Raw genomic sequence first — 27561 nt, 5'->3', positions numbered from 1 at the left:
AGCATTTCAGGAAAGATTCTCAGGGCAAAACAGTTCAAGAGGTCCATCGTCAATAATGAAACAGAGGAGGGGGGGAGGCCGGCACTAAATGAAAGTGTGCAAGTTGTGGGAGTGTGTTCTAGTGCATTGAAGAGAAAACATTGTGGAAATAGGAAGGAGTATGTTGAATGCCGGAGAGATTTGTAGACAGAGATGAAGGATTCAAAGTCAGTTCACTGAAGGATACGGAGTGGGTGGATTTCAGTGTGATGACAGGTGATAACGAAGAGGGATTTTCCACAAGTTGCAATGTGGGTGGCAGAGGTCTGAATGAGTTAGAGTTTGTAGTTGGTGGGTCTTGGCATTCCACCAATGAGGGCCTTGGAACCAACAGTGCTTCATTGGAGTCAAGGTAAGGTCGGCAGAGAGATGTTTTTTTGGAGATGGGCAATGATGGGGTATAGTGGGTTAAACCAAGGCCCTGATTGCCAGCTCTTAATATAAACTGATGTCTGAATTTGAGATCTATTGTAGGAGAAATGTTAAAAATGTGCCATCAACTGAGTTGCTTTTATCAGAAAGTCTAAGAAATAATATATTCAGAAACATGATGATGTGAAGGCAAACAGCCTGGGTCTTGAAAAATACATATAACCCACAATACAAAACAGCCAATCCCAGCAGCACTTTACAGTTGTGACTGTTTAGGTCTGGTGTTGATAATTAATTTGTCCAGGCCAAAGTACCTGCTTGGTTGGCACCACGTCCCCAGTCATTAACTGTCTCCATCACCAACAGTCAGTAGCAGCAGGGTGTGCCATCTATAAGATGCAATGCAGAAATTCATCAAGGATCCTTGGACAGCACCCTCCAAATCCACGCCCACTTCCATCGAGACGCAGATGTTTGGGAATGTCACCAGCTGCAAGTTCCCCTCCAACCCACTTGCCAACCTGACTTGGAAATATATCGCCATTCCGTCAGTGTTGCTGGGTCAAAATCCTGGAAGTCCCTCCCTAATGGCATTGTGGGTCAACCATAGCACGTGGATTGCAGCAGTTTAAGAAGCAACTAGGGACAGGTAATAAATACTTGCCCAGCCAGTGATGCCCACATCCCACGAATGAATAATAATTTGAAAAATGTGATTGTACATTGTGTATCATTTGCCCATCTAACAGGTTTCAGATATTGAACGCAGAATTTCGGCTCTGAACGTGGCAGGATTGAATGTGGTTCCCTGTGAACGGCTTCTGAAGAAACGTAACCAGCCAGAAGTGAAGGTAAGGGAAGTTGCGATTGTACAGGAGATATTGAAAGTTTCCTGATAAATTGGTCTGATGGTGAAAATGTACCTTTTATTTTATTTTAGGCAGAGACCATTGATTCTTCCAGGCAACAGAGGAGAAAACTACCTGCCCCACCAAAGCAAGGTATCTAGCAGAGTGTGTGTTATAACGTGAGTTTGAGAATTCCAGTACTCATAATAACTTGCTGGAAAGAGAGATAATTGTTAATTTAAATTGTATTCAGAGTATTCATAATCAATACTCTGTACATTATTTAATTCCAAAGAAGATTAACATCGGACTTAAAGCATTAACTTTCTACAGAGGCTGTCAGATCTGCTGAATTTCTTCAGTACTTACCGTGTTTATTTCAGATTTCCAGCATCTGTGATGCTTTGCTTTGCTTCATTACACTGACTAGATCTATTACTTATCCAGTTCTTAAGACTAAGGCATGGATAGGGTAATAGACAAGGTCTTTACCCTGGGGTGGGGGAGTCCAAAACTAGAAGGCATAGGTTTAGGGTGAGAGGGGAAAGATTTAAAAGGGACGTAGGGGCATCTTTTTCACACAGGGTGGTGTGTGTATGGAATGAGCTGCCAGAGGAAGTCGTGTAATTGCAACATTTAAAGGCATTTGAGTGAGTATTTGAATAGGAAGGGTTTAGAGGGATATGCTGGCAAATGGAACTAGATTAATTTAGGGTATCTGGTCGGCATGGACCAGTAGGACTGAAGGGTCTATTTCCCTGCTGTACACCTCTATAACTATGAATGTGAATGAAAAGGGGAACATTTGTAAAGATTCAAGGAGTGAGATAGACTTCCTAACCATTTTTTCTTTCAAACTGCAGGCAGAGTACAACGTATTAACCTGACTTCGGTCACTTAAATGTGTATCCAAGGGTAATATGTCTATAACTTAACATAATTCCAGAGAGTTGCAGTCAGTGTGCATTGAAAGCAGGATCTGTACTGATGTCTGACAGCAATTTTTAAGGATTAGTACAGGAGTCGTGTGTACATCATTCATTAGTGAGTTAATGACCGATCAACACTGATTAATCTATGGGTGACAAAATCATAGCATAATCTCTGATGATATTATGAATCACTTAAGGTTTCTTATTTCAATATAATACATAATTCAGACTCCCATTCAAATATTTTACAGCTTTAAGTTCATAAGAAAATAAGAAGGAGTAAGCTACTTGGTCCTTTGAACCTGTCCCACTATTCGAAATGGTCATGTCCCTCCACTGCACTCCACCTCCTTGCAGTATCTCCAAATACGTTACACATTATCTCAAATACAACTCTGTTTCTCATCTTCATTCATTTAAGCATCATCAAGCATTTCTTAATGTAGTCATTATGGAGTCTATGTGTAAGTGCAACTTTATTACATTAGCCTTGCCCTGATTTCTCACATGTGACATGATTATAATTCTGAAACAAACTGAAAAAGCCATCTCCTTGTTTGCACAATTTCTCACCACTTCGTAACTCTCTTTCCCTGTTCCACAAGATGTAATTATAAATGGAACATAATTCAATGGTGCAGAAGACTAAATAGGAAAAGTTATGCTTCTACTTATAAAATCTCATGAGAGTTGCATTGAAAGTCTAACCAAAGCTGACAGTTTAAGAACATTTGCTTTTTTGGGTCACAGTTGTTTTTCCAAAGAATATACGGAAATGAGTTTCTGTGACCTCATATTCCAATCGGAAACTTTGATTTATTCCCTTCCTGTTCATCTCCCTCCTATATGATGCACAGACAAAATTTGTAAAATGATGATTAACCCACTCCTGAATTTCTCACTAATCTGTGTTCATATGTACTAGGGCAGGCTTAAAGAGTGGCTATTGTCTGAAAGTGCTGCATGTCTACCATGTGACTCACTAGATTGAAGCTAGTTAGTATATAAAGATTAGTGTGGGGGCCCTTGTGGTCCACAGATAGGGACACTACCACTGCACCACAAAGCTTGGGTCCAAATCGCACCTACTCTAGACCAGTGTCATAACATGTCTGGTACAAAAACAATGTTTAAAAGGCATCTGGATAGGCATGTGAATAGGAAGGGGCCAAATGCTGGCAAATGGGACTAGATTAAATCAGGATATATGGAGAACATGGATGAGTTGGATCAATAGATCTGTTTCTGTGCTGTACATCTCTTTTTAAAAAAAAAGCAAATTTATAAAATTCAAGAAGTTCTGAAGAAGCATTAGAGAGGACTCGTAAATGTTGACTCTGTTTCTCTCTCCACAGATGTTGCCAGATCTACTGATTTTCTCCAGCAGTCTCAGAGTTAGAAGGCTATAGCATCTGGATTGAGAAACAGGAAGTTACTGAGTTGAGGCAGTTGACAAAATTCTAGCTCAGTTGGCCAGACAGTTTGTTTGTGATGTAATCTGGTGGGTTCAATTACTGTACTGATTGAAGTCACTGACCTTCAGGATAACCTCATCACCAGTCCCCTCTCTCTAACAAGAAAGCAGCCAATGGTCCTCTGGGATTGTGACAACTTTCGGTTCAAACAAAATCTCGAGTGCAGAGTGTGGTGAGCAAGTTGGATTGTACGGAGAAAAGTCCAAGAAGATGCTGAGGGGCCATGAAATTGGTGAAAGTAATAAAAGCAAGGATAAAAGATCTGAGCACCTGAGTGGACCAAATGAGAGTGTAGGAAATGTTAATGGAGCAGAAATATGTCATCCCAACTCTAGACAGGAAATGGGATTTGAAGTTTATTTTGCAACTGGATGGTACACTGTATGTACTTTGTATTTTTGATATTTGGTAAATTATTACATTTCATATTTAATTGTATAGGAAAATAATTAGTTGCTTTAGTGTGCAAGCCAGTGTTTTTGTGCTGATACACACCATTTTGAAGACCATGATAAAGACCGTAAGATGGCTAAAAAAAAATCTAAGCATGATGCCTTAAACGTGGATCTGAATCGTATAGAACAGATTCAGCTTCTGATTTATAACAGCAAGAGCAACTTACAGAAACCAATCTTAGCTGTCTGTGTCAAACTTTATAAACTCAGAAAGTTCAGCAGTTTTCTGAAACTATCTGATGTCACTTTGAAGGCAAATAGACAGGCGCCTGTCTCACTGCACTTTTTTTGCCACTTGTTAGCTAATGATTCTAACCTTTTGTAGATGGAACTTGAAATGATTAATTAGACACTCTGCTAAGTCTGAAGAGAGCCTTCTTACTGTTAACAATTCATTAAGATGCTTTTTGCGGTGTTGCACACTGACTTTGAAGCATTGCTTAAAACTGGGTCACCTTTCATTAGTAGCCATTTCAAGATGATTTTTCATTTGATTAATGACCTCTATAGAAATCCTGTCATTTTACCAGAAGGATTGCACCTTTTGTCAAACTCCCTCTGCTGTATGAAATGATAAATTTGTGATTCAAACAGTCTTCAGGTGACTCAAAGCTGGAACCACAAGACCTGAGAACCCTAGCTGTAGTCAGGAACCATCTTACTAACTCCTAACATTCTTTGGACGTCTCTACTCATTGAAAGTAATCGTTTCCCCAGATCGACCCCTTCCTGCGCAACCAAACATAAATGTACACCAGCCTACTTAGTTGTCCCTTACTCTGTGCTTTCTTGTCCTGTTCTTGTCCACAGTTACATCCCTGTTCTTTGTCTTCCTTACCTCATTCTCAACTTTCTAGTCAGTTTTAATATTTTGTCTTTGTCCCTGCATCTGTATAACCTCCATGATCCTTTCGGATCCTCAGACTAAATATGTTCTATGTTGGAGAATTCAATTGTGAATCAGCGCAAATTAAGTCAGAGCTGTTAATCTATCACTAGCTCATTGCTGTGTTGTTTTCTTATACTGGCTTCTACTCTCGTTATTCATACTTTTGTAATTGTTCTTCGAATTAGGTTGCTTCAATTCAAAGATACAGTTGCATCCACCATAAAAGTGCTAAGTAGTTCACCTAGAATGTCCAACACAGTTGTGACACTAGATGCCAAGTCCCTGGTGTTTCTCCTGGGAATGGAAGAGGCAAAAGAACCAGATTTTAAAACTACTTCTAATTAAATATCAACTTTAAAGAATGTCCTCCCCATCCGTTTATTGGTGGTCAGAATTGGTCCCAAAGGTAACGTTGAGTCTGATTCAAATTACTGGATACTGACCTCTGCTGAAAGATGGTTTCCAACCCAACCAGAGACAGAGACAAACTTTCTCCTTTGTCTTTGTAAAATTCCTGCCTGGCAATACCTAATCCTGCCCTTAGCTAATCAGTAAGCGCGACCCCAGGTCCTGTTTAATCTATCCAGTTGAAGTAACTTGTCAAGACTGGATTGTATTAAAAGATGAGAGACGTGCTGCCGAAACTTTTAATCCTATGCCGTCAGGCCACAATGCAAGAATGCCAAATTTTCAGCGATTAAATCAGGAGAAAACAATGCTGTTTCATTGGCAAGTCAATTCTGATTGGACAAAACAATGTGATGGGGAAAGCCTCAGGGAGTTATAGGCTCTCCAAACTGTTGGATATTTCATAAAAAGGCTCAAGACTTAAACATATTCCTATTGTTTGCAGAGAACAAGTCTCTGCATATATATCACTTCTAACAAATGTAAATTTGTAAAAAATTGTTCATGGAATGTTGGAATTGCTGCTTAGGCCAGCGTTTAGTTCCTATCCCAAATTGCCAGACAGTTAGTTAAGAGTCAACCACATTGCCATGGGTCTAGAGCCACTTGGAGTCCAGACCAGGTAAGATTGGCAGATTTCCTTCCCTGAAGAACATTAATGAACCAGATTGGTTTTTAACCACAATTTTCACCTTTAGGCTAACTTTTTAATTCCAAATTTTTTAAATGAATTCAAGTTTGACCAGCTGCCATTGTGAGTTTTGAACCCATTTCCCCAGGTGGGTGGCATAGTGGCTCAGTGGTTCACACTGCTGCCTAACATGCCAGTCGATTGTCGGTGTGGAGTTTGTACATTCTCTCCATGTCTGTGTGGGTTTTCTCCAGGTTCTCTGTTTTCCTCCCACAGTCCAAAGACGTGCAGGCTAGGTAAATTAATCATGGGAAATGCAGGGTTATAGGGATGGTGGGTCTGGGTGGGATGGTCTCTGGAGGGTTAGTATGGACTCGATGGGCCAATTGGCCTACTTCAACACTGTAGGGATTCTATGATTCTAACATTAACATGGGGTTCTGAATGCCTAAGGTAGTGCCATTACCATCATACCACTTGACTGATTATTTTACATTAATTGTTAGCATACCCGGGATTGTTCAGTAAGTGCTGACCAATTGTGAATCATATCTAACAGTAGACCTTTGCTGGAGGGAGTGGGCTAGTTGAGTGCAGTCTGTGCTTTGCCTATTACAAACGTTCAAGGGAATGTGCTGTTTGATTTGATCAGGTTATTGTTACAGGGTTTGCCTCTGCTTAGATACATATTCAGTTCTCAAAGCTAAAAATCACATGCCACTAGGTAATAGTCCAACAGGTTTATTTGAAACCACAAACTTTCAGAGCCCCCGCTCCTTCCTCAGGCAGCTAGTGAGAGAGAATGCATTGGACACAGAATTTATAGTGAAAGATCAAAGAATCATACAACCTAGGCAAATGTATTGAACAAACCTAGACGGCTATTAAGTCTTCAATCAGTTAGAATGGAGGTGCAGGTTATGATTGATTAATATGTAAATTCCTGCCCCAAGATATTTTCAGGTTTTATCAGAATAAAGGAATTGTGTTATTTATAGAAAAAAAATCTTAACAAGAATGGATGGAGGAGTAGGTGATGTTGAAATAAAGAGTGGTGGGAAATGAATCAGCAAGGTGCAGATTAATGCTGTGCTCCAAGAATCTTCCTTCATTCTGATAAAACCTGAAATTATCTCGGGGCAGTGACTTGAAAGAAATTCTGGGATTGACATATTAATCAATCGCTGAAATTCATGCTACAGTGCAAAGTACCGTATCATTAGCAGAAGCCTTCCTTCTGCCGATTTCGGATTACAAACTGGTGAAACTGTAACGTCTGACCTCCTGGTTCAGCAGGCAGCTTTTGTGCAGTCTGAGTTCTCAGAAAAAAGTACTAAGCCATGCCTTCTCAGAAACCTTGTGCACCATCCAGCACTTGCCTCAAAATCCAAAATTCCAGCTTGCTCTGATTTGTTTTGCGTCTGGATTTGGATTGCTTCATGACTAACAGATTTTCCATTTTGACGATTTTCAAGTACCCACTCAGTCAACTTTTCTCCAGTTGTGACCACTTGCTAGCTTTACCTCTGTTGTTTTAATTTTGTCTGAAGTTGGTTCAATAGCTTTCTCCAGTCTCTCACAAGTTTCTCTGAAACACAAAATTCTCTTGCTGTTACACAGTTAGTTGCCTTCTCTGCAACTTCCATAGCTTTCAGTTTAAATACTGCTGTATATATTCTAGATTTTTTTTTCTCTGGAGGGCATTTTTACACAAAATGATGAAGAAATTTCAAAACCTCATATGACTGTATTCCATGAGTGCGACAGGGGAATTGAGCTGCACACAAAAGGAGGTTGTCACCTGATTCTGACCTGATGCTTCTTGAACTTTCACACCAAATTGGTATGAATTGTGCTTCAAAACTTATAATAGCACAAAAAAAATCATTTCCTCACTGTAACGTTTATGAACAGGATAATACCTGGACTGTCAAATGTTGATCTATTATCTGTGAAGAACTAGGGTTAACTTTTACACGAGATATACGGAAAATTCAAGATTCTTTGGCCAAAAATAGGGGAGCAACTGAGATTGACATTTACTTGAGTACTTATGGTGTATGCTGTGCTGCTCCTGTTGAAGTTGTTGCCTTTCTCTTTAAGTATAGGAAATGACAGGACTTGGTTGATGTAGTGTGGTGGAGGTAAATGAGATTAATTAGAAAAGTCTTTTGTAATTCAAATATAGTTTAATGCATAAAAGAAAAATACTGTGGATGCTGTAATTCTGAAACAAGCAAGTAGAATGCTGGAGAAATTCAGCACATCGGGCCGATCTCTGGAGAGAGAAACAGAGTTAACATTTCGAGTCCAGGAGTTGTTCTGAAAAAGAGACACATTGGATCTGAAACATTACATCTGTTTCTCCTACAGATGCTGCCAGACCTGCAAAGTTTCTCCAGCGTTCTGTGTTTGTTGTAGTTTATTGGATGTTAGCGACAAGTTCCAGGTTACATTGACAAGCAGACATTGTCACAGACGATCAAATGTTCAGTCTCACTCCTTCAAGATTCTAAGCTTTTCTGCCCACATGTCCGTATGACACCATCGTAATGAATGGTTCTTTTTGCACTCTTCAGTATTAATCCTGTCTGACCCTTTTATACTGATAGAAAACCAAAATGACCAAGTCATCTGTTTGCCTAAAATTTTGTTTGAGGCAGAAATATTAACAAGAAAACTAGGGCTGGCTCTGTGCTTCTTCAAAATAGTGCCATGTGATACTTTGGTGTCTACCCAAGAGAGCAGAGCCTCATGTTAACTCCTCATCCATCAAACAGCACCTCCCTCAGCATTGCACTCAGCTTCAGCCTCAATTCTTATGCCCAAGTCCAGGAGTGGGACTTAATACACAATCTTTTGGTTCAGTGGTAAGAGTGCTGTGTTATGGTTGACACTGAGGTTAGGCCCCATTTGAGCATCACTTCACACTGGGAGTGCAGGATCACAGATTTACCTCTTAATCTTGGTCTCCTCTTTCTCACATTCAAAGTGGGTGATTTTAATATTCTTTGTATCTCCGTGATTTGTTGGTGTTGCCGATTAGGTTAACATTTCTTCCACATTCCTAATTCCCCCTTCACAGGTTTTGGGAGCGACCTTGTTGAACTTCAGTAGTTACAGTGGTGCAAAGACACCATCAGTACTGTTAGGTAGAGTGTTGCCCAGCAATACTAAAAGAACAGCGATACAGTTCCAAGTCTGGATGAGGGGATTTGCAGTTGATGCTGTTCCAAGGCATGTGCTGCCCTGGTTCTTCTAGATTCTAAAGGTCATAGGTTTGGAAGGTGCTAACTAAGGGGTGTTGGTGAGCTGTTGCAGTGCGCCTTATAGATGATAATATATAGCTGCGACGGAGGGACGGCAATGATAGGAATCAGTGTTTAAACTTCCGCTAATGATTTTCTTTTGTGTTTAAATGTCACAGGAGAGACAGTTGACAGCACTCCAGGTACGTCCATCAGGACCTACAGCAGGAATAGCTTGTTCCAAGATTCAACATCACGGCACAATTGAAAGGAAGACACAAGCATTGTTGATCCTTCTGCAGTAAGTTTTCTCTGGTTTTTTTTTCCCAGTGTTCTGTCATTTAAATTAAACAATGCTGCATGTTGACTGCACTGTGTTGGAGATTTAAAGCTGAACAGGCTTTGTCACTGGATCACAGAACTGCCACAGTAAAAGAGGAGCTTATTCAGCCCACCATGTCTATGCCAGCCCTCCAAGTGAACATTTCCCCTAGTACCAGTTTCTTGCCTTCTCCTCGTAACCCTGTATATTTTTCCTTTACAGGTAATATTCCGATTCCCTCTTGAATGGCTCAATTTAATTTTTGTCCTCCCACATTCTCGGGCAATGCATTCCCTTTTTGGAACCTCTCACGCATGAAAACATTTCTTCTCATGTCATCATTGTTAAATGCCTTACATCCTCATCCCTCGTTCGCGATCCTTCCACCAATGAAAACAGCTCTTTCCTATCCAATCAGTCCAGACCTCTCCTGATTTTGAAGACCCTCTATCAAATCTAAAACCCTGTCCTTTTTGAATTTGTTGATGAGATGTGGCTGAGGAGCATTTATTGTCCATCCCTGGTTGCCCAAGAGAAGCTGGTGATGAGCTGCCTCCTTGGACTGTTCCAGTCCATTTGATGTAAGGACACTCACAACGCAGTTTTGACATTTTCCCCAGTGACACTGGATGAACAGTGATATATTCCCAGGTTAGGATGGTGAGTGGCTTGGAGGAGAATTTGCATGTGGAGGTGTTCCCATGTATCTGCTGCCCTGGTCCTTCTAGATGGTGGTGGTCATGGGTTGGGAAGGTGCTGTCTGAGGATCTTTGGTGAATTTCTGCAGTGCACCTTATATGTAATACATTGCTACTACTGAGTGTAGGAAGGAGTGGATGCTTGTGGTTATGGTGCCAGTCAAATGGGCTACTTTGTCCTGGATGGTGTCAAACGTCTTGAATGTTGTTGGAGCTGTGTCCATCCAGGTATGTGGGGAATATTCCATCATACTCTTGACTTGAGCCTTGTAGATGGTGGATAGGCTTTGGGGAGTGAGGAGGTGCGTTAGTCACTGCAGGATTCCTAGCCTCTGAACTGCTCCTGCCGCTTCTGTATTTATATGGCGATTCCAATTCAGTTTTTGATCCTTGGTAATCTTCACGATGTTGAAGAATTTAATCTTCAAATAAGCCTGTTGTTTTCAGTTTACCAATCTAATACAGCAGCTTACGCCCACTATCAGAAACATAAAAGGTAGGAGTAGGCCAGTGCAGGCCTTCAAGCCTGCTTTGTTCAATCTATGACCATGGCAGATTATCTAATTCAGTCCCCGGTTCCCACTTTCTCCCCATATCCCTAAGCCCTAATTCTAACTCCTCCTTGCAATCATATTTTGGCCTCAACTGCTTTCTGTATTAGAGAATTCCACAGGCTCCCCATTCTCTAGGTGAAGACATTTCTCCTCATCTCAGTCCTAAATGGTCTACTCCACATCCCCAGACTGTGACTCCACTGCCTGCTACTAACTGATATATTCTCCTGATTTTCTGCGTTCCTTACCTCAACAAAATCAGAGACCATTTCAAGTGTCTGGGACTGCACTTTGATCATGGACACACTAGTCTGCTTTTTCTCAGCTCCTCAGAGACAGGACGTGGCAGCAGGATAACAGGGAGGAACCGGATGTAAATGCCTCCCTACACATTCCCACTGCTGTGAACAGCATTCCCTGAGGATGGAAGGGATCAGGATCTACTGTCTGCAACATGGACCAGGGCAGCTAAATGATATGATGAACATACCTCTCAGTGTGACCTGGCTAATTTTCCCCTCCCTCCCCACTGGAGGCCGTCCCTCTGCGGCAGGTCAAGGTCCTTCAGAGCTGCAGACTCGGAGCCCATAAAAGATGGTTATGATACCTCTGATCCGAAATCAGTCTCCAGAAATGTGTCTTCACTGCTCCAGGGAGTTTTAAAGCTTTCCATCCTTCTCAGCTTTAAAATTCACAAAGCCTTCGATAGTGCTTCCATGCTTTCTGCTTCGCTTGTGTTGGCCTCTCATCTATCATCCACATTCTGCCAACATTATGAACGTGCTTCATGCCAGATGAACCAGACAAGGCCCACGGGTAAGGTGGTCGAGATAAAACAAATCTTCTCACCAGAAGTTATCGAAAGATGCACCTTAAAAACTTCAAATGATGCTGCTGTGACTATTTTCTTTGGCAGATTTGATCTTTCCTGAGATCTAAGCACCATGGACATGTGTTGCCCATCCACTGGAGCATAGCAACAGGAGTAGGCCTCCAGCCTGTTCTGCCATTCAATGATGGCTGATCTGTGGCCTAACTACATGTCCCTGCCCTTGGCGCATATTCCCTTTGCTCAACTGAAGTTAGCCAATCTCAGATTTCAAAATTAACATCTGATCCAACTTAGGGTGTAGGTTTGCTCGGTGAGCTGTAGGTTTGATATCCAGACGTTTCATTACCTGGCTAGGTAACATCATCAGTGGTGACCTCCAAGTGAAGCGAAGCTGTTGTCTCCTGCTTTCTATTTATATGTTTGTCCTGGATGGGGTTCCTAGGGTTTGTGGTGATGTCATTTCCTGTTTGTTTTCTGAGGGGTTGATAGATGGTATCTAGATCTGTGTGTTTGTTTATGGCGTTGTGGTTGGAGTGCCAGGCCTCTAGGAATTCTCTGGCATGTCTTTGCTTAGCCTATCCCAGGATAGATGTGTTGTCCCAGTCGAAATAGTGGGTTTTTTTCCTCCGTGTGTAGGGCTATGAGGGAGAGAGGGTTGTGTCTTTTTGTGGCTAGCTGGTGTTCATGTATCCTGGTGGCTATCTTTCTTCCTGTTTGTCCTACGTAGTGTTTGTGACAGTCCTTGCATGGAATTTTGTAGACAATGTTGGTTTTGTCCATGGGATATACTGGGTCTTTTAAGTTTGTCAGTTTTTGTTTGAGAGTGTTGGTGGGTTTGTGTGCTACTACGATTCCGAGGGGTCTTAGTAGTCTGGCTGTCATTTCTGAAACTTCTTTGATGTATGGTAAGGTGATTAGGGTTTCTGGCTGTGTTTGTTCTGCTTGTCGTGGTTTGTTCTTGAGGAATCTGCGGACTGTATTTTTTGAGTATCCATTCTTCTTGAATACGTTGTATAGGTGGTTCTCCTCTGTTTTCCGAAGTTCGGCTGTGCTGCAGTGTGATGTGGCCCGTTGGAATAGTGTTCTGATACAGCTTCGTTTGTGTGTGTTGGGATGGTTGCTGATGTAGTTGAGTATTTGGTCAGTGTTTGTCGGTTTTCTATATACACAGGTTTGTAATTCTCCCTTGTCCTTTCTTTATACTGTGACGTCCAGGAATGCGAGTTTGTTGTCGGTTTCTTTCTCCTTGGTGAACTTTATGCCTGTGAGGGTGTTGTTGATGATGTTAGATGTCTCTTCTATCTTGTTTCGTTTTGTGATGACACAGGTGTCATCTAAGTAGCGGACTCAGATTTTGGTTTGATGGTTGGTACGGCTGTTTGTCTTTGCATTACCGCTTCTGCTATGATTCCTGATAGCGGAGATCCCATGGGTGTGTCGTTGGTTTGTTTGTAGACTATGTTGTTGAAGGTGAAGTGGGTGGTGAGGCACAGGTCCACTAGCTTTTGGGCGGCACGGTGGCTCAGTGGTTAGCACAGCTGCCTCACAGCGCCAGAGACTCTGTGGAGTTTGCACATTCTCCCCGTGTCTGCGTGGGTTTCCTCCGGGTGCTACGGTTTCTTCCCACAGTCCAAAGATGTGCAGGTCAGGTGAATTGGCCATGCTAAATTGCCCGTAGTGTTAGGTTAGGGGTATGGGTGGGTTGCGCTTCGGCAGGTCGATGTGGACGTGTTGGGCCGTAGGGCCTGTTTCCATACTGTAAGTTATCTAATCTAGCTTCATGATGTTTTCATTGGTAATGTGCTTGGGGTGTGTGTGATGGTCTCTTCTAAAAGTGTGGTAAGTGTTTTCTTTGCCAGGTCGATGTTGATGGAGGTGAACAGTGTTGTTACGTCGAATGAGATCATTGTTTCGACTTCCTCTATTTTGGTGTTTTTGATGATTTTTAGGAATTCCAGGGCCAGGTAATGAAATGTCTGGGATATCAAACCTGCAGCTTAGTGAGCAAACCTACACCCTAAATCTAAACCTGAGCTACAAACCTTCACAAACCTTGCATCTGATCCAGCATCAACTATAGTTTGTGGAAGAGAGTTCCAAAGATCTCCCACCCTTTGTGTGTAGAAGTACTTCCTCACATCTCTCATAGGTAGAATCCCTACAGTGTGGAAACACACTTTTCGGCCCAACAAGTCCACACCAACCCTCCGAAGAGTAACCCACCCAGACCCATTCCCTGCACTTAACCTACACATTCCTGAACACAACGGGCAATTTAGCATGGCCAAACCACCCTAATCTGCACAGCTTTGGATTGTGGGAGGAAACCAGAGCACCCGGAGGAAACCCACGCAGAAACAGGGAGAATGCCACACAGACAGTCGCCCAAGGCTGGAATCAAACCCAGGTCCCTGGCGCTGTGAGGTAGCAGTGCTAACGACTGATCCATCATGTTGCCTAGTTCAACCTGGCCCCTATTCAAGAATCCCAACTGATGGAAATAGTTTTATCTACCTTGTCTTTTCCTGTTAATATCTTGAATATTTTGATCAGATCATCACTCAACCTTCTGAATTCTGGAGAAGACAGACCTAATTTGTATAATCTCCTCATATAACTTAATCCCTGAAGACCAGGTATCATTCTTGTAAATCTACATTGTACTCCCTCTAAGGTCAATCTACCCTTCCTAAGGTTTGGTGCCCAGATCTGCCCATGGTATTATAACTGGGGTCAAAGCAGGGGTTTACATAACCTCAGCATAACTTCTACATCCTTGTACACCAGTCCACTAGATATAAAGGGCAACATTACATTAGCTTTTTTGATTTTTTTTGTCTACACCTATTTGAGTCATTTTAAAGATCTATGCATCAAAGCGCTGAAGTCTTTTTGGACATCCACTGAATTTGACTTCATACCATCTAAGATGTACTCTGACCTATCCTTTGTTGTTCCAAAATTCACACTTTCTTACATTGAACTGCACCTGCCACAGTTTTGCCTATTCACTTAGTCTATAAATGTCCCTTTGTAATTTTATGCTATGATCGACATTACCTAATATTACATCATTGGTAAATTTGGATAAATGACTTCTGTGCCATAATCGAATAAATAATGTGAGTAATTGAAGCACTAACACTGAACCCTAATTGCCGCTCATCTGAGTGGATTGCTAGACCATTTCACGAGGGCAGATAACAGCCAACCACACTGCAATGGGGTTGGAGTCACCTGTAGGGACAGCAGATTTTCTTCCCTCAAGGATGTTAGTAACAAAATAGGGTTTTACGACAATGATTTTGTGGTCTCCATTAAAATAGTTTTTAATTTAGATTTCAACACCTGCCATGGTGGGATTCAAACCCTTATTACCAGAACATTCTCTTGAGTCTTTGTATTACTAATGCAGTGACACGGTAGTAACTTAATTACAAAGTGTTCCAGCACAGCAGGAGACCATTTGGCCCATTGTGCCTGTAGTGACCCGTTAAATGAGCATCATTCCCTCGGGTCAATCTCCTGCCTTTTCCCTATAACCTTGCATGTTTCTTTTATCAAAATATTTAACCAGCACCATCTTAAATGCCTCATTTGAGCCAGTGTCCATCACATTTCCAGGCAGTGCATTCCAGACCCTAACTACTTGCTGAATGAAAATGTTTTTCCTCACATCACCTTGTTCTTTAGCAAATCTCTTTAAATCTGTCTCCTTTTATTCTTTTGGAGAGGTTATCCCTCTCTTCACTAGCCAGTCCACTCACAATTTTGAAAAAAACCACCATTTCAAACACTAACCCCATATCCTTGATGTTCTTCATAAATGTTAATTTATTTAAATAAGCTTTAGCACAATTTGTCACTTGTTCATGCTGGAAATCCACTGTGCTGTCTGACCTTCTACATAACCCGAGGAAAGGTCAGCCTAAGGGAACTGAGAAAGATTGAGCTATAACTGAAATTGCTGCAAGTCCTAAAAAGATCTGACAAGATCTGTGAAGAGAGGAAGCGGCCAATAAATATTCCGTCAGAACCCTCAGGCATGCTGTCCTTCTGTTCTGAGGAACAATCATCAAACAGAAATGTTCACTATGTCTCTGTCTCTCTATCTCTCTTTTCATCTCTCTCTCTATCTACCCCCTTCCTCTCCCTCTCTCTCTGTATATCTCTACATCCCTCCATCTCTCTCCCTCACTCTCTCCCTCACTCTCTCCCTCACTCTCTCCCTCACTCTCTCCCTCACTCTCTCCCTCACTCTCTCCCTCATTCTCTTCCTCACTCTCTCCCTCTCTCTCTCCCTCTCTCTCTACCTCTCTCCCTCTCCCTCTCTCTCTCCCCCTCTCTCTCCCCCTCTCTCTTCCCCCTCTCTCTTCCCCCTCTCTCTCACTCTCTCTCTCTATTTGTATCTTTCACTCTATCTCTCTCCCACCTCACCCTCACTCTCTTTCTCTCTCTCTGTCACAATCTCTATATCTCTCTCAGTCTCCTTCCCCCTCTCTCTCTGCTCCCGCTCTCTTTCTCCTCCTGCTCCCTCCCTCCTTCTCTCTCTCCCTCCTTCTCTCTCTCCCTCTCTTTCTCTCCATAGATTTAACCAAACCTATTCAGCATATCCAGCATTTTCAGCTTTTATTTCAAATTTCCAGCATTTTTGTTTTCACGTTCTACACTTTGACTGGCCAATGAGTTTTTTTTTCCTGTTCTCTCCTCTGCTGCAGAAGTCTTAACCGTTCTGAGAACTGGACACCTACTCTGAAGTCAACTCACTGCCTATGGCTGTCCACTAGAGTGCCTTGATACAACAGCCATGGAAACTCTAATCCTGCCACCACTCTCAATCCCATATGGAGCGGACTCTCACCGGATACCTCCCTGAGTTCACCCTGTGACACTTCAGGATTGTACCTTTACTGTGGTAAAAAGAATTCGTTTTGCCTTAATTTCAGAGACCTTTTGGGAATGGTGACTGATCTCTCTGTACCATTGGCCCACGCCATTCGAAAAGCACTTTGATGTGTTTGCTGTACAAAACTCGTGATTGTCATGTCCGTGATTGTCTTTAACTGGTAGCACACAATTGATGTAATTGGAAGCAAGGTTATTCGTAAGTGATTTGCCAAGTGTATTATCTTAATCAACTGAAAAAGTTGTTGCCAAAAACAAGGTGGAGGTGTACAGTACCTCTGACATGTTGGTGGTTACTGTCACTTCATTGGGGATTAATCCCTAGAGCAATGACATTATTGAATCTTTTTTAAATGTTATTTTAATGTGCACATTTATTTTCATACAATTTTGATCTCATATTGTAAACTGAATTTACTTTTACATTGAGTTCAAAGAACTTTCAACTGGAATTTGTGGAACGAATATTGCCAATGGATGTATTTTTGTTGCTTTTTAAAAGCAAGTACTTTGTGAAAAGTTATAGGAGAATCGAGCACTTCTCTCGGCTCTCAGAGCAAAGACACTATAAAGTATGAAAATGAAAAACAAAATCACAATGTCAGAACTTTATCCAAAAAGAATGATTGGCTTGAGAGGACAGGCACTGAGCGGCAATGGTTCAAATCCCAAATAAAATACAGGCGTTACAACTCAACAATCTTCATTCAATAGCATTTATTTATGAATGGACAAACGTTGGGTGTTCTATGTTGAAGGAGGATATCTCCTGTACAATACAGATAGTGAACCTGGAGAGTGCTTCGGTGAACTTACAATTTGAGTAAATCCTTCAAATCTTCCCAGAAAACACCTCCATTTACAACAAGAACAATTCACATTTATGTATCACCCTTAATGTAGAAGAGATTGTTTTAAAGGTGCTTCAGCAGGTAACAGGTGACCAATTTTGAAATCTGCACAAATCTGAATAAACAGGTAGATAGCTAGATCGGGGACACACTAACAGGACGTGAGGCGTGCAATTTAAAACTGAGGTGAGGAACTTGACACTCAGAAGTTGGTCAGACTTTAAAATTCACAATTCCATAGGGCTGTGGAGGCTCAGTCGTTGATTAGGTTCAGAACAAAGACAGATAGATTTCTAGATATTAAAGGTAATCAAGAGATATAGGGATCATGCAGGCATTGAGGGAGAAAATCAACCATGATCAAGTTGAATTGCTATAACACTGGTATCTACCCGACAATGTGGAAAATTGCCCAGGTATGTCCTACTCAAAGAGCAGGATAAATCCAACCCAGCCAATTACCGCCCCATCAGTCTAATCTCAATCATCTGTAGAGTGATGAGAGGTATCATCAACATGGCTATCAAGCAGCACCTGTTCAGCAATAACCTGCCTAGTGACGCCCAGTTTGGGTTCTGCCAGGACCACTCAGCTCCTGACCTCCATTACAGTCTTGGTTCAAACATGGACAGAAGAGCTGAATTCCAGATTAAACAGCCCTTGACATCAAGGCTGCATTTGACTGAGTGTGGCATCAGGGAGCCCTGGCATAACTGGAATCAGTGGGTATCGGGGCAAACTCTCTGCTGGTCAGAATCATACTTGGCACATAGGAAGATGGTCCTGTTTGTTGGAAGTCAGTCATCGCAACTCGAGAATATCTCTGCAGGGTAGTGTCCTAGGCCCGACCATCTTCAGCTGCATCATCAATGACCTTCTATCATAAGATCAGAATTGGGATATTTGCTGATAATTGCACAATGCTCAGCACCATTTGTGATTCCTCAGATTCCTCAGAAACAGTCCATGTTCAAATGTAGCAGGATCTGGGCAATTCCAGGCTTGGGCTGACAAAAGCCTGTTAACATTTGTGCCACACAAATGCCAGGCAATGACCATCCCCAATAAGAGAATCTAATCACCACTTTTGTCAATCAATGGTGTTATCATCCCCCCCCATTGTCAACATCTTGAGGGTTACCATTGACCAGAATCTCAATTGGATTCGTTATATCCATAACACAAATAATATGATAGCTACAACAGCAGGTCAGAGACTAGGGTTACTGCAGTGTGTAACTCAATTCCTGACTCACCAAAGCCTGTCCACCATCTATAAGGCACAAGTCAGGAGTGTGATGGAATACTCTCTTCTTGCCTGGATGTGTAAGGCTTCAATGAGACTCAAGAAGTTTGATACCATCCAGGACAAAGTGGCCCATTTAATTGGCACCAGATCCACAAGCATCTAGTCCCTCCACCATCAATGATCAGTAGTAGCAGTGTGTACTGTCTACAAGAAGCATTACAAAAATATATCCAAGACCCTTAGCAACTTCCAAACACATGACCATTTCCATCTAAATGTTCAAGGGCAGCAGATACATGGGAACACCACCACCTGCAAGTTCCCCTCCAAGCCATTCCCCATCCTGACTTGGAAACATATCGCAGTTCCTTCAGTGTCGCTGAGTCAAAATCCTGGGATTGCCTCCTTAATGGCAATGTGGGTCAACCCACAGCAGCGGTTCGAGAAGGCAGCTCACCACCACCTCTCAAGGGCAACTAGGGATGGGCAATAAATGCTGGGACCAGCCAGTGATGCCCACGTCCCACAAGTGAATAGAAAAAAAGAATGATGGAGCAGATTCAAGGGCCATTACTCAAGAGTCCCCAGAAAAACAATTATTAAATCATATCTTCCTGTAGCCACCTAAACAGTCACATATTGTGCAGTTTGGGCTATTTCAAGGCCATTCTGATTTTATAGCCATCCAAAAAAAGACAAACAAAGCATAAACTAATATGGAACCTTAACTACATTAAAATAACAGCAGCCATTATAGTCATCGCTCAAGTCCATTGCTATGGCAGCAACAGAGCTGATTTCCAGGGCCCAAGTCTGACCTCAATTATTTTGCTTTTATGCCAGTTTTCAGGCCGATCAGTAATGCAGAGGCCAGGTCCAACAAGGTTCAGACCTCTCCGAATGCTGATATTAATCACTGTGAGGAAAGTAGTGGCCACCCACACTACACCACGGGGTGAGATTTTCTCTGTATTCTACTCCTCAGCTACATCCTCCCACTGTTCATCCTCTGCTATCTCCCATGCGTAGTTGGGTTGATACTGAGACCATTGTGTGGACTGTCACAGCTTGTATTAGTCAATGGAAAGTCAGTGTGTCCCCCAGTTGTGTCCAAAGCAATCCCTGTTCTGCCTCCAGGCGGCTTATACCCGAAACACTGATTCTCCTGCTCCTCGGATGCTGCCTGACCTGCTGTGTTTTTCCAGCACCACACTCTCGACTCTGATCTCCATGATCTGCAGTCCTCATGTTCCCCAGGCCACCAAATCTTAGAGTGTCTGTTATGCACCAGAATTAGTTCAGTGATACAGAAAACAGAAATTACTGGAGAAACTCAGCAGGTCTGGCAACATCTGTGGAGAGAGAAATAGGGTTAACCTTTCAAGTCTGGTATGATCCTTCAGAAGTTTAAACTACTACTACAGTTTTGAAGCAGAGTCATAGGATAGTTGGAATATTAACTCTGTTTCTCTCTCCACTGTTGCTGCCAGACCTGCTGAGTTTCTCTAGTGTTCTCTGTGTTTGTTTCAGATTTCCAGCATCTGCTGTCTTTTGTCTTTTATGATATATACAGGAAGTCTCCTTTTTACAAATGTCTGACTTGCAAACGCTCGTATTTATAATGCCATCCCATGCGGGTTGTAATTTCATCTCTGGTAAAGAGTCGTCCAGACTTGAAACGTTAGCTTGCTCACTCTCCATGGATGCTGTCTGACCCACTGGGATCACCAGCATTTGTTGTTTTCAGTGTAATTTTAGAAATCTGACATAGGAGCGTTTCCTGTACTTATGAATGATTGCTTTATATCGTCCTGCATTGTGTTCCGACTTGCATACAAACCAACTTGCGTTATGTACTCAGGAATGTCTATATCTGTCTAACGGGCGTCTGGCCGCTGTCTATTGTTGTGGAGCTTCGTGAATATGAATGAAGAAATTGAAATATAGGCAAGTAAATTTTACAGACTAGACAGGCGTTTAGCTAAATCCATGAAGGCTAAGGGGAAACATTAGGTATTAGCAGAAATAGTTTATTTGTTGCAGCATTCGGGTTCCTCTGAAATAATTCCATTGATTTTGCTTCCAGTTCTCTATCTGAGAGTGCATTTATTGATCGTGCTTTGTGCTTTCTGCTTTCAGTTTTAAACTTGCCTTGTGCTAGTCTAGGGTTGTGATGCCTTCTTCTACTCTCAAAGTTTAAAGTCATTTTCCACAGGCACCAATGCGCAAATATTCCACCTTACCTCGGTCCCCCCAACAGTAACCCCTAGAATGAATGCCAAATTTTTTGTTCCTCTTTATCTGTTAGAAGATTGGGAGTCCAGTCTTATGAAGCTTTTCTGTACAATCTGCAATATTTTGATTGTATCTCAGCGACCAGAGTATGACCCTGAAAATCAGGGTATTGCTGGACCTGAACATTGTACAGTGTACTCAAGGTTTGCTGTGGCTGCTATTCTGCTGCTATGTGTAGAATATTAGGTTGTTTGCAGCACAAATGGAGGCCATTTGGCCCGTCATATCCATGTTTTTTTTTAAGAGGTACTCGGCTAGGTTACACCAGTCCCCTGTCTTTTCTCCCTCTCTCACACTCATAACTCTTTTAAAAAAAAGTCCAACCTGAACCCATTCAAGTAAAGGAAATGATCAAGCTTCATAACATGGTGCACCTTAACTTGCTTTTAATGGTAATGACTGCCCTCTTCTTTAACAAAAACATTAACTATGGGGAACAGGCAAGGAAGTGGGAAATGTTGAATGAGCCGTGATCGTATTGCATAGTGGAGTAGGCTTAAGTGGCCAAATGGCATACTCTTTTCTATTTCTAATGGCTAACATGTGGGATGAGGAGGAACAGAAGTGTTCCTTGAGTGCCACATTAAGTCAGGCAGACAATGTTTGTCCTGATTTGGAGATGCCGGTGTTGGACTCGGGTGTACAAAGTTAAAAATCACACAACACCAGGTTATAGTGTGCTTCCAGTTAAACCTGTTGGACTATGACCTGGTGTTGTGTGATTTTTAACTAATGTTTTTCCTGTTCCTGATCTACTATCCCATCTTTTGGCTTGGGATTCACAGGAGCATCAAGCCATCACCTGGCCACCAATTACCCATGATTGGTGCACTTCCCATTGAGGTATAATCAGCAGCTCCAGTATGTCAGCCACATCCTGGCAATGTAAGTGAACCAACTTTGTGTGACTTCTTGCAGCATTTGTTGTCACCGGTGGGTGTAATCAGACCAAACCAATTACTCGGGTTTGATTTCAGTCTATTCTCTTCCATCCTTTCACAAGTTTGAAAACAATAATTCTCCTAATCTCCTTTGTTCAGATGAAAATGGCCACATTTTTCCAAACCTCCACATTTGTGCTTCTAGACTGTGACCAAATAAAAACTGCAGATGTTGGAATCCAAAATAGACAGGCAGGAAGCTGGAAGAACACAGCAAGCCAGGCAGCATTAGGAGGCGGAGGAGTTGACATCTCAGTCCTGAAAAAGGGTTAATATACTCAAAACATTGACTTCTGTACCTCCAGATGCTGCCTGGCTTGCTGTGTTCTTCCAGCCTTCTGCCTGTGTATTCCAGATTGTGACCAGCAGCCTAGTGAATCTGAATTATGAAGACAGTGCTGAAGAAACTCAGTGTATCCAGCAGCATCTGTGGAGACAGAAACAGAGTTGCCTTTCTGGAACTTAAAGAAGTGTCATTTGGACTCAGAACTCTGTCTCTCGCTCTGTATCAGAAGCAGCCAAACCTCCTGAGTTTCCATGGCATTTTTTGTTTTTGTTTTGATTTCCAGCATCTGCAGTTTCTTGCTTTTGTCTTAACAGACCTGTTTTGCGTCCTTTCTAAGACCTCAATAGCCTTCCTAAAACTTCACATAGTACTCCAGCTATGGTGTTACTGTGGTTTGTACCACAGTACCCCATCACATCTTGACTGAAATATAGCTCTGTTTTTGTGTGAAACCAATCTTCCATTATAAGACATTACAATCAACAACTCAAATGAATGATGTTTTGTGAACCAAAATCCTCAATCCCTCTACATTTCTATCTCACCCTCCACCCACAGTGTACCACTTCTCATTTACAGACAGACTTACGTCTCTACTTGTTGTCTATTCTGCCACATCATATTCACCTTTCTTTGATCCTCAGAAACACCGTTCCAATATTGCTTTCATATGTCAACACTAGCCCTTCAGTAAACAATGTTTGCATCTTTTCACCCTTCGACATCCTCATTCATAAGCAACCAATTGTAAATCCACCTTAAAGTCACCATCATATTCAGACTGCTCCCTTTTGCATTTATTTCACTTGGGTGACTTTTATTTCAAATTTATCTCGTGGAAGTGGCCCCTTAGTGGTATTGAATCTACTTCAACATAACACAACCTCTTCTTTTTTAGGTTTGCACACACTATATGTGGGTCTTCTTAGTTTTGCACTGTGCCTCCATGGTACCTGATTGTAACTGATGCTGTACACTTTTCTTGACCTTTCTAAAGTGGAGCATTTCCACTGTCATTATTTACATTCTCAGATGTAAAGTTGCTGCCTGGTCCCAGGTGAAACTTTATACTGTTCGCAGGCTTTGGTGAATAAACTGCCCTTTTATGTGCTCGCTTTATTTTAATCTGGGTTCATTTGACTCTCACGTGTCCTAGTATAAATGGAAGCCATGATTCCCTTGATTGTCATCTGTTGGTAATGTATCTCTTCCAGGCTCTGATGCCTAAACTTTATTTATTTCATCTGTGCTGACATACTCTGAAATGGTTACCCGTGCACCAGGCTAGATATTTTCTATTAGTGCAAAACAGTGTTATGCTGAATGCTGAACTCAGCCAATCTACATTAGCTCTATTGAGTGGATTTAGCAAGGATTGAATTTTGAGCTAATGTAGATTTCAAATTCCCTCTCCATTGGTCATGAGATAAAAGTGCATCTCTGCGTGTGTGTGTGTGTGTGTGCATTGTCTGTGTTTATGTGTGTGCCTGTGTATGTGTGTGTCTGTGTATATGTGGTCTGTGTGTATGGCTGTCTGTGTTTTTATTTGTGGTCTGTGTTTTTGTGTGGACTGTGTTTGTGTGTGATCTGTGTGTGTATGTGTGTGTGTGTGTGTGTGTGTGTGTGTGGCCCATATTTGAACGTGTGTGTGTTTGTGTGACTATGTTTATGCGTGGTGTGTGTGTGTGTGTTTTTGTGTGCCTGTATTTGTATGTATGGTCTCTGAGTTAAAAATCACACAACACCAGGTCATCATGAAGGAGCAGCGTTCTGAAAGCTAGTGTGCTTCCAATTAAACCTGTTGGACTATAACCTGGTGTTGTGTGATTTTTAATGTTGTACACCCCAGTCCAACGCCGGTATCTCCAAATCATGGTCTCTGAGTGTTTTTTACATGCACCAACTGCGCTGTGTTTTAAAGAATTCCCCCTACGTGTGACTGCTTGTCCTATGTGCCTTAATGGGAAGCTTTAGTCTCACATTTCTAATACAGCCTGTGGAAGACAGCCTTGGTCTGACTTGGTCAGCAGAGAAATACTTCTGTTGTGAATCAACAAGAAAATATGTGAGTTTTAGTCAATTTTAAACATCACTCACACTGCAATTATACTTTCAAGACTAACCACCATCCACCCACACGTTAAAAATCCCCACCACCAAACCCCCACTGACAGTGATCAGCATGTCCACATCTCCAACCCAATCCAACGGTCAAATTGTCCCTTATTTCATTGGAGTCGGTTACCCTGGTGAAAGTGTGCAAATGTGAGGTATCTTGTGCCATCAATGTGCAGTCAGTATCTGCTTTCATTTGCAATTTTAACAGTTAGTTTAAGGACTCATTTTAAGTACAAAAATTCACACAATCCAAACAGAATATTGTTAAGAAAAGTCAGAGTGCCAGAGCTGAGTGATTTATGGGGGATGTCATAAACTCAAATGTTGCTCAATGTTCCTTTGTTTCCTGGTCTGTACGGTCCGATGTAGCCCTCAGTCTCCACAGTCACACCAACCTCTAGAGACATTGCAGGGTTTGTTGATCACTCCTCCAACTGTTGATCCATGACTTGATCACAGTTGGTCACCAGACACAGGTGCTTGTAATATGTGTCTCACCTGCTCCAAAAAATGGTGTTTGAACTATTTTAATTTTGGTGCTTGAGTGGTGCAGATTTGAATGGATGGATTTAGCAGTACTGTACATTCATAGGATTCAATTGCTGCATGGATTCTTCAATTAAAGGAAGTGGAGCAAAATAAATTACTGAGGAATGATAATATAGCTGTAGAACGACACAGATCTCTATGCACACAGAGAGAACAAAGGATGTGGGGATAAGAAAGGAAAATAGTCTTAAGATAGGCACTCAGCCATACTTCAATTGAAAGACAAAACAGATTTGAGAAGCCATACAGTTTGCTCCTGCCCCACTTATTTACATTCAAGGAGCGCAAAAAGCATTTCTTCCAAATGTTATTGAATAAAACTGTTGTAACAGGAAAGGTATAAGTGACACTGTCTGCCAGTTTAATCAGGTAAACTGCCCTATTGGACAGTGTGCAAGGCAAAAACAGCAAAGGTGCTGACAGGTATGAATCAGACCAATATTACACTCAACCCAGTCCAAAAAAACTTCCAGCTCCCAACTCCTATTATGCCAAACTCAAAATGTTAACCTTGTTCCTCTCTCCACAGAGTTTCTCTGAGTTTCTTTTAAATAATTGGATTTATTCAGAATCAATGTCTCTTAAAGGTATACTTCATCCTAGCTATGAGACGTAACACAACAGAATTAATATATCCAGTGAAACTTTGCTTTCTTAAAATAAATTCTTCTGAAAGATTGAACAGATTTTGAGGTATATCGGTTCATCCATCTACACATACTAATGTTTCAGAAGCATTCCCCTGAACTAAACACTGCATTGGCGAGTACACTATGTCGTGTGTGATGTTTCTTTTGGAGAAATCAAACACAGACAAAAATAATCGAATTCATCCCACATAATCAAGTCCCCACGTGAACATTGAATGATATTCTGTGATAAAAGCTGTTTTAATAATGTGCCATATCTTTCTAATCAAAGTCTGTATTGAGAATCAAGTATTGTAACACGTTTTAAACTATATATGGGTTTGGAAAATAAAGTGGATGTACTTGAAGCTGAACTGAGTTTTCAGTGGTCACATCATTTGAGTGCTTTTCTTTGAGACTGATCTGTAAAATGAGTTCTTCTTTAAACAGGCTGGAGATAGTTTGTGCAGGTAGAATAGCCTTTATTGTCATGTGCAGTCAAATGAGTGCAGTGAAAAGTTTGTAGTGTCGTCTCTCGGTGCCATCTTAGGTACAGGGTACCTCGGTACAGTTACTTTAAGTGTTGTTACAGAATTGAAATAGTAAAATAAAATAGATAGCCTGGGAATACAGAGTTTTAAAAGACTAAAATGAGAATAAAAAGTATCTTTAAAGTGTTCAAGTTATAGTCCTTTTTCACAGATTCCATGCCTGCCGACCTTAGAACACGATCCTTTTAAAGCTATCAAGTAGGGCTATTGTGGTGCAATGGGAGGTCCATAGTTCAATTCTCACCTGCCCCAGAGGTATGTCACAACATCTCTGAAAAGTTTGATTAGCAGCTATCTAGAAGCTATCAAGCCTCAAAGGTGATAAAGTTGGACACTAAGCTGAAATATAGTACAGGTGACATTTTGATAGAGGAGTTGGAATGGTCATCTGGATGTTAAATTGCTGAGTGCTCATTAACAAGGCTCCACAGCATGTTGATGGTGGACCCAGTTGCACCAATGCCCTTTCCTGACCAGCTGACTGGCAGCAAGATCAGAAGGAGAAGCCAGTAATGTTTGTGATTGACCAATACTGGTCCAACCCATGTTGTACATCTCAAAACGATGCTCCAGTAGAGGCAGTACTTTCATTCCCAGTATTACTTGGGGGTTTATTTTGTCTCTTGCATCTGGGAAGTAGACATTGTGAAGAACTTTGCACCTACTTACTGTAGTTATATCAGTTTTGAAGGCTTACTTGGTGTTGGATGTTTGGAAAGAAATTTTAAAGGCTTTCTGAGGCACACTGGAAAGACTTTGCCGACAATATTTATTCCAGGATATCACTGAGGACGTTAGGATGTGTGTCATGCCACTTGGCATGAGAGGTGGCACTGGGAGAAAGGGAATGCTTGATGGAATTTATGAAGAGTTTGCTCTGGTCGACAGGAGGAATGGGAGGAGGGCCTGAGACCAGACATTGCAGCAGCAGCTGGGTGGAGGGAGCAGGGTGGAACTCCTCCTCTACCCTCTCCATCAATACCACAAGTGTCGTCTCTCTGAATCAGTGCTGCCTCACCTTCCCTCGCCTCCTGAGCTATCCCAGAACCTGCTGCACACCCTCCACAGAAAGGGCCCCAGAGCAGACATTGACTGCTCCACAAAAATTATGTCTGATCGGTCGTCGAGTGGAAAAACCTGCATTAACACTTTGAGAAGAGTTCAAATTCTGTAATCAGTGGTAAGGACCAAAATGATGAGTTCAATCCAGGCTTTATTCTCCTTCTCCTCGGATGCTGCCTGACCTGCTGTGCTTTTCCAGTGCCACACTTTTCAACTCTGACTCTCCAGCATCTGCAATCCTCAACTTCTCCTTGAAACCAGTCACCCTTCACAGTGCCCACTTCCCACCTGTTCTCATTCTTTCCCCGAAACAGCCTGCACTGTCCCATTACTGTGCTGTCGTGTCCATTACTCTGGATCTGGGTGACTGAGAGTATAGTGGACGGCTAGCTTTTGGAAGTGGTCATCCCACAACTGAAGAG

General features: G+C 41.9%; 1 protein-coding gene across 4 annotated transcripts in view; it reads left to right on the top strand.

Moving 5' to 3' along the window:
• Positions 1-25900, top strand: part of myripb (myosin VIIA and Rab interacting protein b) — a 392899-nt gene extending 366999 nt beyond the window's left edge. For all 4 annotated transcript variants that reach the window (XM_072560411.1, XM_072560409.1, XM_072560410.1 and 1 more), the window contains 4 exons: positions 1161-1262; positions 1352-1412; positions 9477-9598; positions 16422-25900. In XM_072560411.1, coding sequence (XP_072416512.1) covers positions 1161-1262; positions 1352-1412; positions 9477-9565 — 252 coding nt within the window. In that variant the 3' untranslated portion in view covers positions 9566-9598; positions 16422-25900. The remainder of the gene's footprint in view (positions 1-1160; positions 1263-1351; positions 1413-9476; positions 9599-16421) is intronic.
• The last annotated feature ends 1661 nt before the right edge of the window (positions 25901-27561 follow it).

The sequence above is a fragment of the Chiloscyllium punctatum genome, chromosome 41 (genome assembly GCF_047496795.1).
Source record: "Chiloscyllium punctatum isolate Juve2018m chromosome 41, sChiPun1.3, whole genome shotgun sequence".
In the NCBI taxonomy this organism is placed as follows: domain Eukaryota; kingdom Metazoa; phylum Chordata; class Chondrichthyes; order Orectolobiformes; family Hemiscylliidae; genus Chiloscyllium; species Chiloscyllium punctatum.
The sequence above is the reverse complement of the archived record's forward strand: the minus strand, read 5'-3'. Positions and strand labels throughout refer to the sequence as shown.